Source organism: Papilio machaon, chromosome 21, assembly GCF_912999745.1.
Source record: "Papilio machaon chromosome 21, ilPapMach1.1, whole genome shotgun sequence".
Taxonomy (NCBI): domain Eukaryota; kingdom Metazoa; phylum Arthropoda; class Insecta; order Lepidoptera; family Papilionidae; genus Papilio; species Papilio machaon.
The window spans coordinates 5,713,004-5,729,819 of record NC_060006.1 but is presented as its reverse complement, the minus strand read 5'-3'; the positions used below and the strand labels follow the sequence as shown (position 1 = coordinate 5,729,819).

The following is a 16,816-nucleotide window of genomic DNA, read 5'->3' as shown; positions in this document are numbered from 1 at the left end:
CGCTGTATAATATTTTATTTACAAAATCATATATTAATTGTCGAACAATGTTCAATATAAAATGAGTAGATTTATTATAATATATAATTACAGTATTTACAAGAGAAAATTAAATAAAATTCACATCAGATATTTAGGAACGTATAGAATTTTCTAAAAACATCGAGTTCTTTGCATTGAAACTTTGAAATCTGAAACATAAAAATAAAAACAAGTGCTAGTTTCACTTGTTTTCATTTTTATATTTTTTGTTTGTTTTTATAAAAATGTAATGATATTGCAAGAGATGCAAAAGTTTAAAAATAACGAGTATAAAAAAAAGGACTGTCAACTTTCATAAGATTAACTCCATCTAGCGACAAATAAACAAAATAAAAGTGCTGTACTTCAGCTTCATTATACTTAACAGCAAGAGAGCAAATGAGTACACCAAATATTAATTTTGGCAAAACCAAAGTTCTCTTAAGCAGAATATTTCCTGCACTACATCACTTATTGTATTAGAAATGCTTAATTTCAACAGGAGATATTAACCAATAGATTTCTATAGTCCGATTATTATCGCACCGTATACAGAAGTGGACAACCTGACAAAGAAACTGGAAGCTGAAAATATTGTTATATACTTATAATTGTTTTGTTTTAATTTTATGTAAGATAATAATTTAAGTCTATCTTTAGACCAACGGATATTAAGTCTATCCGTTGGTCTGACCAAGTCCAGACAATATTGGGACTCAACATTCCGACCGCCATGAGACAAGCCGCGGACAGAGCGGTGTGGAAGAAGCTCGTCGACACATCAGTGAAGGCACTTCAAGATGAGCACGACCTTCAGTAATGAAGAGTACGAAGAAGAAGAAGAATAATTTAAGTAAAAAAAAAATGTCCTGGTCAGTGAATAAAGGCTTATCTATCTATCTATCTATCTATACAGAAGTAATCTACACATACAAATTCTTATCAGATTTTAATTTCAAAGTTCTATAAGCACCATGAGCTCCTTCTTCAACATCATCATGCCTGTGTAAAGATTTACATGAATGTGTTCTAGTGATCATGTCATAGGAACCTATAGTTCCTCGCATCGCCCGTACAGCGCTGCGATGTCTTGTACGCGTTCGGATTTCTGGTGTGAGTTCTGTGTTATAGTATTTACGTTCTTCTGATTGTAGCCAGTTGGAATTAGATAGTAGTTTCTTTGTCCATTCATCTGTAAATATTGAAATGAATATAGTTTTTAATGCCAAGGTATAAGGTTTATATTGCTAGTGGTAGAACATATTATAAGAGAGTTTTCGTTTGATAAATATTTGATTGATCATCTAAGTTGATAATCTTTTTACAAACCCACGAAATTTTCTATTAACTTAATACAATTTTTCATCAAGAAACAATGTTAAAATTATTTTTTAAACGATTCGGAATCAAGCTCAATATTATATTAAACTAGCTTTTACCCGCGACTTTGTCCGCGCGGAATAAAAAAAAAAAAAAGAAAACGGGGTAAAAATTATCCTGTTCGTTTCCTGGTTCTAAGCTACCTGTCCACCAATTTTCAGTCAAATCGATTCAGCCGTTCTTGAGTTATAAATAGTGTAACTAACACGACTTTCTTTTATATACATAGACTAGCTTTTACCCGCGACTCCGTCCGCGCGGAATAAAAAAAATAGAAAACGGGGTAAAAATTATCCTATGTCCTTTTCCTGGTTCTAAGCTACCTGCCCACCAATTTTCAGTCAAATCGATTCAGCCGTTCTTGAGTTATAAATGGTGTAACTAACACAACTTTCTTTTACATATATAGATTAAAAACAATACCCATATTCTAGTTTATCTATGATCCGTCTTTTTTCTTTAATTATTTGTGTGTTTTCGTCTATCAAACCTTTCACCATTTAATAGTAAGGAGACTGAAAATAATAATTTGGACATGATATGGATGCTTTCTAATTAAATTATTACCATTCAGATCCTTCATCGCACCAGCTTTCCCTCCGTATTCATGCGGTAAGCCATCTGGCGGAAAGTAATCAACACCCATGATGTGGTTGATCTGATCCGCATTAGAGTGAACTTGGACCACCTTACGCCGCCACGGATACAGACCCACGTGAAGAAGTAAGAGAGACATTGTTTTCAGACGATGAGTATTTATTATGTGCACTTCGGAGAACCGCAGTGGATATGCTGTCTGAAATGATAAAACAAAGCTAACAAATACAAGGGTCTCGGATCTCCGAATATGGATTTGTCCCGTTCGGTGTCGAGACCCTTGGTCCGTGGGGTCCTAGCGCTAGAAGGCTTTTTAAGGAAACAGCAAAAAGTTTAGTCGACATCACAGGAGACCGAAGAGCTGGCAACTACCTCGGACAAAGAATTAGTCTAGCCATTCAAAGGGGGAACGCTGCCAGTATCTTCGGAACCTTGCCTAAAGGGACACCTTTTAATGACATATTTTAGTTTTTATGTATTATATTTAATCTAATATTTTAACTTTATTAAACAAATTAGCAATGGTGTTAAGGCCGAAACATCTGAAGGTAAAAACGTTAGATTCTCTAATGACAACAAAAGGAAAACAATTAGACTGGAAAAGCGCAATGTGAAAGCATCAGAGCAATTCTACGGCGCATCCCATAGAAATTATCTGTTTGTGAGTTTTCCCATCATGAAGTAATAATTTGTCCACAACAATGAAGTTAAGTGGAAACTACTAGTACTCTAAACTGTTCCAAGTTTTTCTTGTGACACGACAAAAATAAAATCTTGTCATTTAGATTGAGTTGTTATAAAATTTACTTTTTAATTTATTTGGAATATGAAAGTTTAATATTTATTGGAACGAAGCTCCTTATCGCGCGTTGTGAAATGGGGCTAGACGAAAAAATTCTTACGAAAAGTTGTCACGACACTTTTTGCTATAGTAAGTAAGTTAACGACGAATGAGCGCTACTTCACCATGGCAACGACGTGACAATATATAACGAAAATTCATAGAAATAAAATGTACTTCTTGTGAAGACTTAAGTTTTTTATTCATAGAATAAACATTGGTTCCTTCACTAATTAATCGAAAGGAACTTCGTTCCATCCGGGTGTCCCTTGACACCTCTCAAGTTTTTAATTTCTTACCTTCATTAGCCAGACAAAATCCTTCCAGTAGCTGCCTCGGAAGTGGTTTTTGAGGTGAGAGGGTTGCAAGTCGCATACGTCTATGAATACTACCTCTTCTCCAGGGCTCGGGTCCTCGCGAAGTCTGATTGAAATTGACATCATTAGTTCATAAGGTATTTATACTTAGGCTCAAAATTAGTGTTATACTTTTTATGTTAATGTCTTCGTTTTTGTGATCCATTGTGACCTAATCAATTTGGTCAATTTTTAAAACTGAAATGTCATTTGATTTGGTTTTTTTATGTGCTTATTGTCTTTTTTTTTGTATGGGTGGTACCTTAATCATATGATAAATGACATTTACATACAGTTATTTTTTTCAGTTGATTTTTAATTAACTACTGTTAATGATAAATACAAGTTGAGGTAATTTTTTTTCTTTTAACAAGGTTCTAATTTATATATACGAGTTTAAGTAGAATAGACTTAATAAGAAAAACAAAGAGTAAATGTAATATTGTGAAACAATACACATTGAAAGATTTGAGCGTAACTCGAAAGCAAACAGTCGTTCAACGAAAACAAAGTCTTTGTTTTCTTTGTTAGAAATCTACTATGGAAATTTAGGAAGCAAATTTGATTAAGTCTCGAATATATAAGTTTTACTTAGGTTTTTAATTATGAATATAAGCAATTAATAATAAAAATATTGCTACGTATGGATTTAAAATCTTGGCAAAATAGAAATAAACAGAAAGTCATAGAAAATAAACAATATACCATTTATTACACATAAATCTGAATATGATATTTCTTGGTATATATAATACGTTGCAATAATGGTCTATCATGTATCACACTGGCCATTTCAATAGCCACAAGTTGACCTAAAAACTAAAGTGATATATGAGGTTATTCAATTTGTCTAGAGAAGCCGTGCGAAACATAAAGCCTTTACCGCATTGTATTGATATCCATACATGCGGGTATAAAGTGAATACGGCCCATGCCTAATCCTAAGTAGAAATTATAGAGGATCATTTGTCATGATCGTGGCACATTCGCTCAAGGAAGCAAAAATGAATTAAGACATTTATTAATCTATAGACACACTAGCTTTTACCCGCGACTCCGTCCGCGCGGAATAAAAATAGAAAACGGGGTAAAAATTATCCTATGTCCGTTTCCTGGTTCTAAGCTACCTCCCCATTAATTTTCAGTCAAATCGATTCAGCCGTTCTCGAGTTATAAATAGTGTAACTAACACGACTTTCTTTTATATATATAGATGTCTTTCGATCAAGGCTTACCATCTTAATACAAACATTGGCCAATCAATCTCTATTTGTCAACGTTGGTTCACATTTCTTTGGTAGATATAAGGATATGAACGCCTTTAAAACTATGGATTACGTATAGTTACTGACATTTGGGTGATCTTCAAAAAATTACTTCTATAATTATGAAGTCATGGACAACGAAAGTATATTTCACACAATAAAAATTAAACCAAACGACGAAAAGAGTTACTTCTTTCAAAAGATTTCATATGAGATGTAACTGTTTAATATCGCAGGGATGGCAGATGGCACTCTTTTCGTACCTCATTTGTTTTATTATATAAAAGTAGCTAAAGTTACCTTATGTCTAAGATCATCAGCCACCTGGCGAGTAACGCCCGCGCCGACAGCGGCCTGTCCAGTGCGGTGGGTGCCGGTAGTCTCACTATAGTCATCCTCCGACCGGCCACGCTGCGCATTCGTAACGGAACTATGTATCTGGAAGATTTAAATTTTCTGGTAAGAACGAGAACTGGGCGCTGGATTCCGCTGTGACATAATGTCTAGTGTACTGCTGACAAAAAGAGTAGTCCCGGCAGGAGTTATCATGAATTAAAGTTACATAAAAATATTTATGGGTTGTTATTTTGAAAAACTATCCGTGGGGTTCTCAACGCAAAACTTGCAAGTCAAAGCGTTGCGGTAATGATGTAGTAATTTTTAGACTCCGATAACAACAACATCTGTTGCAAAACTGACCACACAGAAGACAAGCGTCAAATGGAAGCAATACCGCTTTTCGTCTCATGAGTGTGCGTGCCAGAGGTCTAATTTAAGTCCTCTTTCCCTTTCAATCCTTTTCTTATACGGAAGGGAAAGAAAGGAGAAATGGAGTTGTCATCTCATATGACAACTCCATTTCGTCGGACGCATTGAAACGGTAAATATTATATTTTCTTTCTGTCTGTTCCCTCCTCCGTCGAATAAAGGTAGGTAACGCACCTGCAATTGCGGAAGCCTATGAGCAGAGGTCGCTTTTATTTCTGTGAATTCGGTTTGCTGTTTGCTCGCTTTGCCACCTTATAATAAAAAAAAGATGTTAAAAACAGATACTTACGCGTCTTGACAACTTGACAGTATATCCTCATCATCAGGATATCTTTTATGCCAGAGTTCCGTCAGTCCTCCCGGACCTCTCGCCTTGTAGTACCTCCGCGCCCTCTTGGTGGCCTCTTCCTCGTCTCCCTCGCAAGTAATGGGGAACAGATCCAGTATAACGAGCTCGTCTGTTGTAGGCGCTCGGGTAAGGTTGTCGCTGGCCCATCGCTTTGCGAACGACGCTGCCGGTGACATCCTGGTACTGGGTACAAAGAAATAATGATTACGCCTCTGCCTTTTATATAGGTGTTGAAAGAGATAATATTATAGGCTCTTAGCATTCCTAATTAAAATGTATTCTTTATATGTATTTTATATTACATTTAATTACATATTTGTCACTTAAGTACATACACAAAGCAATTGGCTTATAAATATATAACGAACGCTTAGATATTCTTACTTTAAAAGTTATGTTGATGAATAGTTTTTTATATAATCTTATGTTCCTGTCTTTTTTTTAAAGAACAGTAGAATTCAATGTTTACATGTTTTAGGAGAACATCGAGTGTTACGTAATATAGCTAGCAAGCAGAATTACAATAACAGATATCAATTTGGTAGGCACGTATTTTCATTTGAATTGTATCATATAAAAACGAAGTACAAGTGTTGGAAAACAACGATCACAGACTGTACCTTTATCGCACCTCTATTATATAATTCACAAGCTGAAGCGATTTCTAATTCGCATTAGTTGTTAAAGTTAAATAAAAGCTCAATTAAATGTATTTCTACAATTTTGTTCTCAATTATTCTGTCGTGAATCTTACTGTTACTAACGTTATAAATGTGAATGTTCAGATGGATGGATGGATGTTTGTTTGAAGGTATCTCCGGAACGGCTGAACGGATCTTGATGAAATTTGGTATAAATGTAGAACATAGTCTGGAATAAAACATAGGCTACTTATTAAGTTTTTTTAATTCCGCGCGCATGGAGTCGCGGCGACAGCCAGTACGTAATATTTTTAAGGCTTAAGATTGGTGTTACTACTACAAAGCCTTTGTCATAGTGTTAAGGTTTAATCTGTCTTATAAAGACCCGTAGAATTTAATAACATTTGAAAATTTGCTACAAATTAGTACGTACCGTTTTGGTAAAAGCTAACAAACAAACCCTTCGGCTCTTACATAACACATTACAATTTTCCGTTTCAGTCTATGACTTAGACGAGAATTAAAAATGTATAATAATTTTTTGTCGTCTTTACGCTCTGCGATTGTCCTTCGGATATTCAGAGCAAAAAATTGTTACAAACTCCCAATTCAAGTACAAAATGAATTATTGAAATTTGTATGGCACGCACTTTATTATGCTATGAAAATAATTTAAATAGTTTTCTTGCAAGTCATGCAAGAAATAGTATGGAGTTATACACAAAAAGTAAAAAATCGATAAACATTTTAAATTTACATGAGTACGGAATAAAAAAATTGTATCATTTAATTTATCACTATCGTTGTGATCTTACTAATATTATAAACTAGCTTTTACCCGCGACTCCGTCCGCGCGGAAAAAAAAAACGCACACAAGACAAAAAAGTTCTTATGTCCATCTCCTAGTTCTAAGCTACCTCCCCATCAATTTTCAGCTAAATCAGTTCGACCGATCTTGAGATATAAATAGTGTAACTAACACGACTTTCTTTTATATATATAGATAGATGCGAATGTTTGGATGGCACGTGCCTTAAGAACTGCTCAACGGATCTCGATGAAATTTGGCATAGATATAGAACATAGTCTGGAAGAAAGACATAGGCTACTAAGTTTTTTTTATTAGTTTCATGCGGACGGAGTCACGGGCGAGAACAAGTAATCATATAATTGAAAAAGACGTATGTCCAGCAATGCATATACACAGACTGATGTTAAAATGATATTGTATGGGTGTTTCAACAGTGGAAACCTACGGAAAGAAATTGGTATATACTGTTGTAGTACGTACGTGTAAATATAATAGGAGTAGGTGAAACGATTTTAGTGTCAATGACCAATATACCCAGATTTCTATGAACTTTCAGAGGAACCTTTTAGACATATTTTTTAACATAAGACACCATAATTGATGACATATAAATACATATCTAATATATAAAATTCTCGTGTCACAGTTTTCGTTGTCATACTCCTCCGAAAGGGCTTGACCGATTCTCATGAAATGTTGTGAGCATATTCAGTAGGTCTGAGAATCGGCCAACATCTATTTTTCATTTTTTTTTTAACTGCGCGCGAACGGAGTTGCGGGCGACAGCTAGTTTTTGTATAAATATTTAAACTACATTCCTAAATACCGATTACAATACAATACAATGAAAGTCTGAATCAGGGTCCGCCAACTTCGAACGAAAAACAAGAAACTTCACACAGAGACAATTTTGTTGTTGTGTTAACTGGGTTCCACAAGTCTATGACACGGTAATAATAATACCGTGAGTGAGAGAGATACAGTTATACACAATTCCTGTGACGTGACAAAGACAGGGATAACTATCTTCCGTCCCTTTCTGCGTACCAGGGTTTGGGCTTTGTTTGGAACAAAGGTTGTCCCCTACAAACAACCTAGGTTGTCCCTAACAAAGTTTGACATTCGTGCTATTTTTCGAAAATTGTGAGTACTTAGTGTCTGTAATTGTGCAAAAATATTTTGATATTACAGTTTTAGTAAGGTAAAGTTTATAAAACATGGTATACTGCTGTATCGTCGGTTGTAAAAGCCGTAGTGAGCGAAAAGAGAAAAACATAACCTTTCACTCGTAAGTACTGAAACTACGCACTTATTCACATGTATTCATACAAAATAAGGAAGAAAATACAAACTAGTTGTTCTTTACAGTCTTTGTAATAACTAATATGTTAAAATACGGGTAAAATCAGCTAAAATAAAATAGTATTTTTCGAACATTATGCGCCCAAACGCAGATGTCATTTGTGTCAAATAATATACTGTAGATCTGGGAAACAAGCGGCCATATTAAACTTCTTTTCAAATTGGTTGGTTATTACCCGTAAAAATAATACCACCATCTTGTTGTAAAAATTACCCTGAATTTAGGGGAAATAAATTATAGTATGTATAATGTATATAAATGAAACAATTCACATTTTTTATACTATTTTCAACAGATTTCAAAAGGAGTTTTTAATTCTGGTATATGCTGTGTTTTTAAATATTTGATACTTTCTTATCCCGTTGATTTTAAAGAGTATGCTTTTTAATTTGTCCCATGTAAATTTTGTTTCTTAGAAATTACAATCAAAATAGTTTAATATTAAGTAGTTTTACATGTAGTGTTCACTGTAATGATATACAGAGTAATTTAAAATTATATGACTATAATATTGGTATGTTTTTTGTAGCTTTTTATGAAGACTTAGGGCTTCGTGCATATCGAAGAAAAATAGGACATCGTTTGAATGCTCGTCTAATGGACCTAAGACTGAAGAGATGCCGCGCTTTGTTGAAGCAGTACGCGGGAAAAAAATATCGGGAAATTCTTTTTTTGGAGTCACTCAAGACATCCTTGATTAAGGCAGCCGCCGATATTGACATGGACCACGTTCGTGCTGTGATAGACGACTGGCCGAGCAGATTGAAGGCCTGTATTCAAAATCACGGATGTCATTTTGAATAAACTTTAGTGTCATAAGAATCTATTTTTTGTTAAGTTCATTTTGGTATATAAATGGTCACATAATGAATAAACTTGTTTCAATTATTTTATATTAAACATGTAACAGAATTTATGACCTGACTAAGTATTACTAAAAAAATCTGTTTATGTAATCTTAGTCACATAAACAAAAATTACGCATTGTTTTTTATATTTATTACGTTTATTAATTACAATTTAATTGGGAATATATAATTGGTCTATATAAATTATATCGTAATTATTCATTTTCGGGACAAAACAAATAACTGGTAACCCCAATCCTTTTACTTATATATAGGTATAGTCTATAGTACTCTCTATCTGTCCCTTACGGGTGAACGCGCATGCCATATCTATATAATTCTTCATCTGAGGGGTTCCATAATATGAACGAGATAGAGCATATATCTATGCCGTTTTCGCTCGCGATAGTCCAAGCTATACTTGCCATATAAAAAAAATATTTCATCCTTTTATTATTATAATAAAGTATTTATAATTAAAAATAAGAAAACATGATTTAAAAAAAATCCTATTATTAATTGTCTTATTTCTTACATTTGTATTTATAAATCAAGATATACGATCACTTGTTATCTTATATCTACATCGCAAAAAAATGTAGTAATGGCAATTTTAAATCATAACCGTTAAAAAAATAAGTTTTCAAATTTGTTTCAAAACGTGTTCTCGTATGGTTCCGAAATCTTTGATATTGCATTGTATTTTTGAACTAATAACGCGAGTGTTTAAGTTTTGAGATATTGACTCTGATAAGTGAAATATTGAAATATTAATAATCTAGAGGCATTTTTGATAGCCGGCGATAGCCAAATAGAACAGACGTCAGATGACATAGAATGGCAATTTGATCCACATCAAGATCAATTTGAAGATATTATTGGTGAAGCAGTTCATACCATTGATAGTGGTACGTCAGAGGCCCAGGCTTGTGCATATGTGTGTGGATTTATGGTCAAAAAACGAAATATAAATTGTAATAATTGTAAGGAATTGTTTTTATCATCAGACCATAAATCCATACACATTTTTACACAATTTAAAGATTATGCTGAAAGCTTAAATTACGCCAGTAAAAAATTTATTCAATGTGTGGAGATAAGTGCTTCAATAATTAATAATGAACTTGAATCAAATGGATACAAAAATTATATAGTTAAAAATTTAAAATCCATCCTTACATGCATGGTGGATTTCAGCTTTTTACTTAATTGTGACAGACATTATAATGAAAATTGTGATTTCATAATAAAATCAATAATTTTTATATCTTTAAAGCGATTCTTAATTAAAAAAAATCGGGAACTAAATTTAATTAAATAAATGATGTTAAATTACTCTGTTTCATTTCATTATTCCTTTAACTAATTTAAGTTAATAACTTTTACTAACACAATATATTGGAAATAATGATTATTTCATTTTAAAATTATTCTTTCTTTAAAAAAATCTTACATTTGCCAAATTATCAAAATAATCATAATTTCCAATATAAATTTTTAACTATAAATAAATTAAAATACTAAACGTATATTCAAAATTCCCGCGTTTTATTTTTTCATATGGGCGACCATTATGGCGCTAGTAGTATAAGCGTATAGACCAAAGTTATAATACTATAGTATGTAACATGTCATTCTTCTCTCTATAGAGAGTATTATATTCTTTGGTCTGAATCAAATACCAGCATATCCTATCACGGTATTCCCTTGACATTACACGTATTTAGGCGATACCGGCCTGTCTGTATGTCACAAAGCCGCACACGACAAAGGTCAAATATCTAAATAGTTTTAATAACGCATATTTAATAATCTATTGATAAAAAACGTCAAAAAACATTCACCTCTATCATACAAAGAAATGCTTGATACATATCACTTATTCTTTTGTATTTTAAATCATTTGAAGTGTTATAATTGAAATAGTTTTTTTTCTTTAAAACTTTAATGTAGTACCTTAAGTTGGATATATCATGTTTAATCTGTACTAAATGTCTCTGAGTGTGGAAAAAACGTTTAGAATCATTCAATGATTGTTGTACTATTAAATTCCACGCGGAAAGCAAACGACCTTAGAGTCAGTTCAACTTATCTCGAGATTAACGCATGTCGTAAACTAAGACAAGTATTAAACGGATTATAAAGTCCACTGTTTATTTACTAAGGATAGTATGATGAAATGTAATTTGACCATATATCATGACGATGGTAAAATCTTACTTCTTACTAAGATTAAAAATGTTTGGATGGATAGATGTTTGTTAGAACGGCTCAACGGATCTCGATGAAATGCTTAGATGTAGAACATAGCGTGGAAGAACACATAGGCATACTTATAATTTTTTTTAATTCGAAGCTGCGGGACAAAAGCTAATCGTTGTATTAAATAGCAACTTCTACTAGACAAAAAATAGTTCTTCTAAGTTATAACTCTTTACCTAACTGAACTAAGTAAAGCTAGACCATTGACAATTAAATAATCTTACTAATTATAAATGCGAATGTTTGGATAAATGGATTGATGTTTGTTTAAACGTATCTCCAGAACAACTTAACGGATCTCTATGAAATTTCGCATAGATGTAGAACATAATCTGGAAGAACACGTAGGCTACTAATTAAGTTTACTTTTAATTCCGCGCGAATGGTGTCGCAGGCGACAGTTGATACATATAGACATTGAGCAAAATATTACTAGCGACCTCTGTAAAATTAATAATACAAGAAAAATTATAATTATTGATGAACAATGAAGTTCTTCATTTAAAAGAGTCAAGTGCATGTTCTTAGTCATAATAATTGCGTAGGGTAAATTCTGTCGATATCTCCGTAAGACAAGACTAGAAGGCCGATGGCAAGGCAATTTCCTGCATATAATTTAGTGTTGCCAATAGTTTATTAAAATTTATGTCGATGTTTTTTGCCAATTTTAATAAATGGTTATTACAGTAATGGGTTGGTCAGTAATGAATAAAACGAATTTACCACAGCTAATTTATTGAATTATGGCAATATTATTTTTTTTTAAGTACTGCTAAATAAATTACAATTTTAAGTGTTTTTGTTTTGTTTTTGTCCGTTTCATTACTGTATGTTTTTAAATTAAACACCAAACATATCTAAAGTTCCGTTTTAAAATAAAAAAATTGAACTTTTTTTTAGTTAGGTATTTTGATTCGGATAACGAATGATGGATGAACTTAAATGTCAAAAATAATAAATCCTTGTTAAAATGAAGATGAACATAGTTCTAAGTGATATTTTCAAAACTATATTTAATGCTGTACTTCTACGAAAACATATGACGACATATAATATATGTCGGTGCATTTATCGACATATCGATATCGATGTGTACATCACTATTACAACTTCATATATCTTAAGGTTTGCTGGGCTATTTTCCCAATTTATTATTTCCTGACTTCGAATATGGACGACAAGATAAATGAGTGCATTTATACGGTTAAGGGACGTTGCGTAATATTTGTGTCGATATCGAGTTAATTTATAGCTAAGAGTTGAATGCAAGATTCGATGTTTTTAGCAGCCACATGATTCCGCTAAAATAGCATCGTACAAAAGTAATCGCTGCCCATAGACATTTGAAACAAAATTAAAAGGTTGCAGATGTATACATACTTTCAATAGATAGAGGAGGAGACGTGCAAAAAGGATATTTAACTATTTATCCATTCCCTTCACCTTGAAATCTACTTCCACGATATCATTAGAATTTGACGGTAGATATACTCATCAGGCAAAGCGCGATGAATAACTTAGTACTGATTTTGAAACATTATGCCCTAAATTGGACTTTTAATGTTCTATTGTCTTGGGGTCAGTGATCACCAAGTGATCTGTAGACAAACAAAAGAACACGCGATCATCATAATTGGAGGCATTTGTTGTGACGCCATTTAATCGACGTCATGAACACTAAAACACGGCAACAAAGAATCTCCGACAACATAACAGTTTGTTTATGTATTCATTCAATTTGAATGTATTTCAGTAATTTGTACTCGCTTAAATGACTAAGCCGTAAAAGCAGTTCTAATGAGTAGTCTAAATAAAGTTTATTCAAGTATCAAGAAGTGTTAATCACTTGTCAAAAAAGCTATAAAAAGATGAAACTTTATCATAGTTTTTATTAAGATTACAACAACCCAGAAGATACGCTTGAAGTGAAAGTAATTTCGCTTTTCATGTGATGAGTGTGCGTATCGGTGGCCTAATTTCAGTCCCCTTTATCTTAGCGTCCCTTTCTTACAAGGAAAGGATGGGAAGCGGATGCATATGAAAGGAAAATATTCTCTTCCTGTGCGTCTCCTCCTTCATCGATCATCGAGCATCTGTAAATACGGATGTCTATGGGCAGCGATCGCTTCTATATTACGGGGAATTCAGGTTGCCGTTTGCTCGTTTGCTACTTTATGATTAAAAAAAAACTTGAGAGGTGTCAAGGGACACCCGGATGGAACGAAGTTCCTTTCGATTAATTAATGAAGGAACCAAATGTTTATCTATGAATAAAAAACTTAAGTCTTCACAAGAAGTACATTTTATTTCTATGAATTTTCGTTATATATTGTTACGTCGTTGCCATGGTGAAGTAGCCCTCATTCGTCGTTAACATACTTACTATAGCAAAAAGTGTCGTGACAACTTTTCGTAAGAATTTTTTCCGTCTAGCTCCCTTTCACAACGCGCGATAAGGAACTTCGTTCCAAAAATCACTCGCTTCTTCTCCATTCATTCATAGCATCATAGATACTACAATACTATTCTATATTTTAGTATAGCATACATGCACTTCGGTTTTGGATTCTCTTAAGGCCATAATCTCTTATCTCATCAATTTAGATGATGTAGTAAGATTTCTTTAGTATAGTCTCTTTCAGCTTTAAGGAATAGCTAGTTCATTATAAATGTTGTAATGCAGACCATATAAAATATTCAGATTATGCGGACAAACAAATGAATACAGACAGGAAATAATACAACGGATCACGATGTTGTTATCACGATTGTTGAACTATTCAACCTGTTTTTAATAAATCGATTTTTTTTTTGTAATTCGAACAAAGAAACAAGAAATAGACGCTCGATTCTAACTGCCGTATTCATAGACAATGTGCCATGCACAATGGTTAACAACTGATAGATAATTCTATCTATGTTATTAATTCGAATCCTGACCACCGCTACAGACCGCTACCGTAAGCACCGAAATGGAGAAAATCAAATAGGCACTATTGTATTTAATAATTATATTTTATAATTATTTATAGCCTGTCCATATATAGTGAGTGCACTTTATAGTTTAATGATTATTAGGGGGTCTTTAGTAAACAAATGACTTCTATTGTAATGCAAGATTGAGCAAAGCGGCATTTTAAGTCAGGCAGCGAATTTCATACACGAATTAATCTAAGTTTATTTTTGAAATAAACATAGTCATCTATATATAAAAGAAAGTCGTGATAGTTACACTATTTATAAATTAAGATCGGTCGAACTGATTTAGCTGAAAATTGATGGGGAGGTAGCTTAGAACTAGGAGACGGACATAGGAACTTTTTTATCTTGTGTGCATTTTTTTATTTCCGCGCGGACGAAGTCGCGGGTAAAAGCTAGTTTACTATAAGAAGAGCGTTCATTATGTCTGTATGTTCTATTATTCCATACACCCTTAACATATTATATATTTACTCCCTTCTTACGCTTATCTTTTATACAATCAATACTCCGTTCGTTTTTCTACTAACTTTGTATCCGTGCACATTGAATCTCACAGCTATCTTTAAATTACATTAAAAGAAGTGAGTTGATTTAAAAATAACTACTAATAAATATTACAAAACAGTCTCGTGATTGCAAATTTCGCATTAACATAGTAACTGGTCATTAGCAATACAAACTAATACAATGTTTGTACGCACAATAAATTAGCTGATTTGTTTCATTAGACCTCAATCAGAAGTAAACGAGAAACGAATACTTTCCGTAAAACGTGACTATGAAAGGAATTGATGGAAAAGTATGCGATATTTTCTTACTCGTTTTAACCTTCTAATATATAAATACTTCTGTTATATAAGAATATCTATATATATAAAAAAAAAAGTCGTGTTAGTTACACTATTTATAACTCAAGAACGGCTGAATCGATTTGACTGAAATTGGTGGGCAGGTAGCTTAGAACCAGGAAAAGGACATAGATTGATTTTTAACCCCTTTTTCTATTTTTTATTCCGCGCGGACGGAGTCGCGGGTAAAAGCTAGTTTCTAATATAAAAATGTCTAATAGTAATAGTAATTGTAAAGGTTCAAGTATTCATTTCTCTGATGTTTTTTTTATATATGACACCTTGTAGCTTCGTTCCTGATGTACCGGTTTTGATGATCCTTTTTAATTTGAAAGATATAATTTTAGATTAAAAAGTGTACAGTAATTTTTGAGTTACTCGTTTTTTCATTTCAAGAATAAAATGGGAATGAAAAAGAGCAAGGAAGGAGTGAGAACGCAATCAGTAGTTTTAAAATTAAACCGGGAAAACGTCAGATGATACATGATCATAACTATATATTAATCTTGTATGTATAGTATATTAAATATTGTTTATTACTATGTTGATGACATGTGTAACATATCTTAGGATCAAACATATACAAAACTGGTTTTTGAACGGCGACTCATGGTTTGTTTACAAAACATGCATATTAAAGCGGTGTTATTTAATATAACTATTATATTATCAAAGTTTTTTTTCTGGAAATACGAGTTTCCTTGAATTTAATATTAATAAAAAAAATACGCACGACAACGTTGCGTCTTGGCTTGTTATTTTTTAAGGTACATAAAAAAAGTTTTTTTTCCTGTACTGAAATAAGGCAAAAATATTCTTCAAACAATACATTTCTGAAGCAAATGAGAAATAAAAATAAAAACATTCAAACACACAGATAAAAAATAAAGAAATTAGTAACTTGGTAAACATTGTTACATATAAATAGTAAAATAAGACACCTTGCCAATTCTATAAAATTAAAAAAAAAAACTTAAACTTTCAATAACACTGGCAGCAAACAACGAAACATGGAAATTAAAAAAAAACGTACCAGTGAGCGCGCGTGCTCTCGCGACTTCAGCGGCAGTCGACTGGTGAACTGAGTCACAGCAACACCGTTCACGGATTGTCTTCCGCGACTCGCCTTGACCTTACCGACATGATCATGTTTATTTGGAACAATCACCGATCGCACTCAAAGGGTTACATCACCTTTTTTGGAATTTATAAACTACTTTTCGATAACTTACAACTTAAATTACAATCACACTTTATATAAATTACAATCAGGGAATGAAAAGGCTTCGTCGAATTAAACCTCACTCGTGTAAATTCAGTTCAATTCGGTTCAGTCTTTTAGACTCTTTTTAGACTTTTAGACTCTTAGGTGGTACGGGTAAAAAACTAGAGGTTCGTCTTTTTATAATTTTCACTCAACACAAAAGTGCAGAAAATTCAAATAGTAATTTTTCGCTATTTTTACATAACAAAAAACTCTTAA

The 16,816-nt window shown here is 32.8% G+C and overlaps 1 protein-coding gene across 1 annotated transcript; it reads right to left on the bottom strand.

The window, feature by feature from the left end:
* Nucleotides 1–336: 336 nt before the first annotated feature.
* On the bottom strand, nucleotides 337–16,461 carry LOC106714499 (alpha-tocopherol transfer protein). Its single transcript, XM_045683192.1, has 6 exons — nucleotides 16,367–16,461; nucleotides 5,518–5,760; nucleotides 4,761–4,898; nucleotides 3,139–3,262; nucleotides 1,969–2,197; nucleotides 337–1,213 (listed from the first exon to the last, which is right to left on the bottom strand). The coding sequence occupies exons 2-6, from the start codon at nucleotides 5,751–5,753 to the stop codon at nucleotides 945–947; spliced, it is 996 nt and encodes a 331-aa protein (XP_045539148.1). The 5' UTR covers nucleotides 5,754–5,760; nucleotides 16,367–16,461; the 3' UTR covers nucleotides 337–944.
* Between the last annotated feature and the right edge of the window lie 355 nt (nucleotides 16,462–16,816).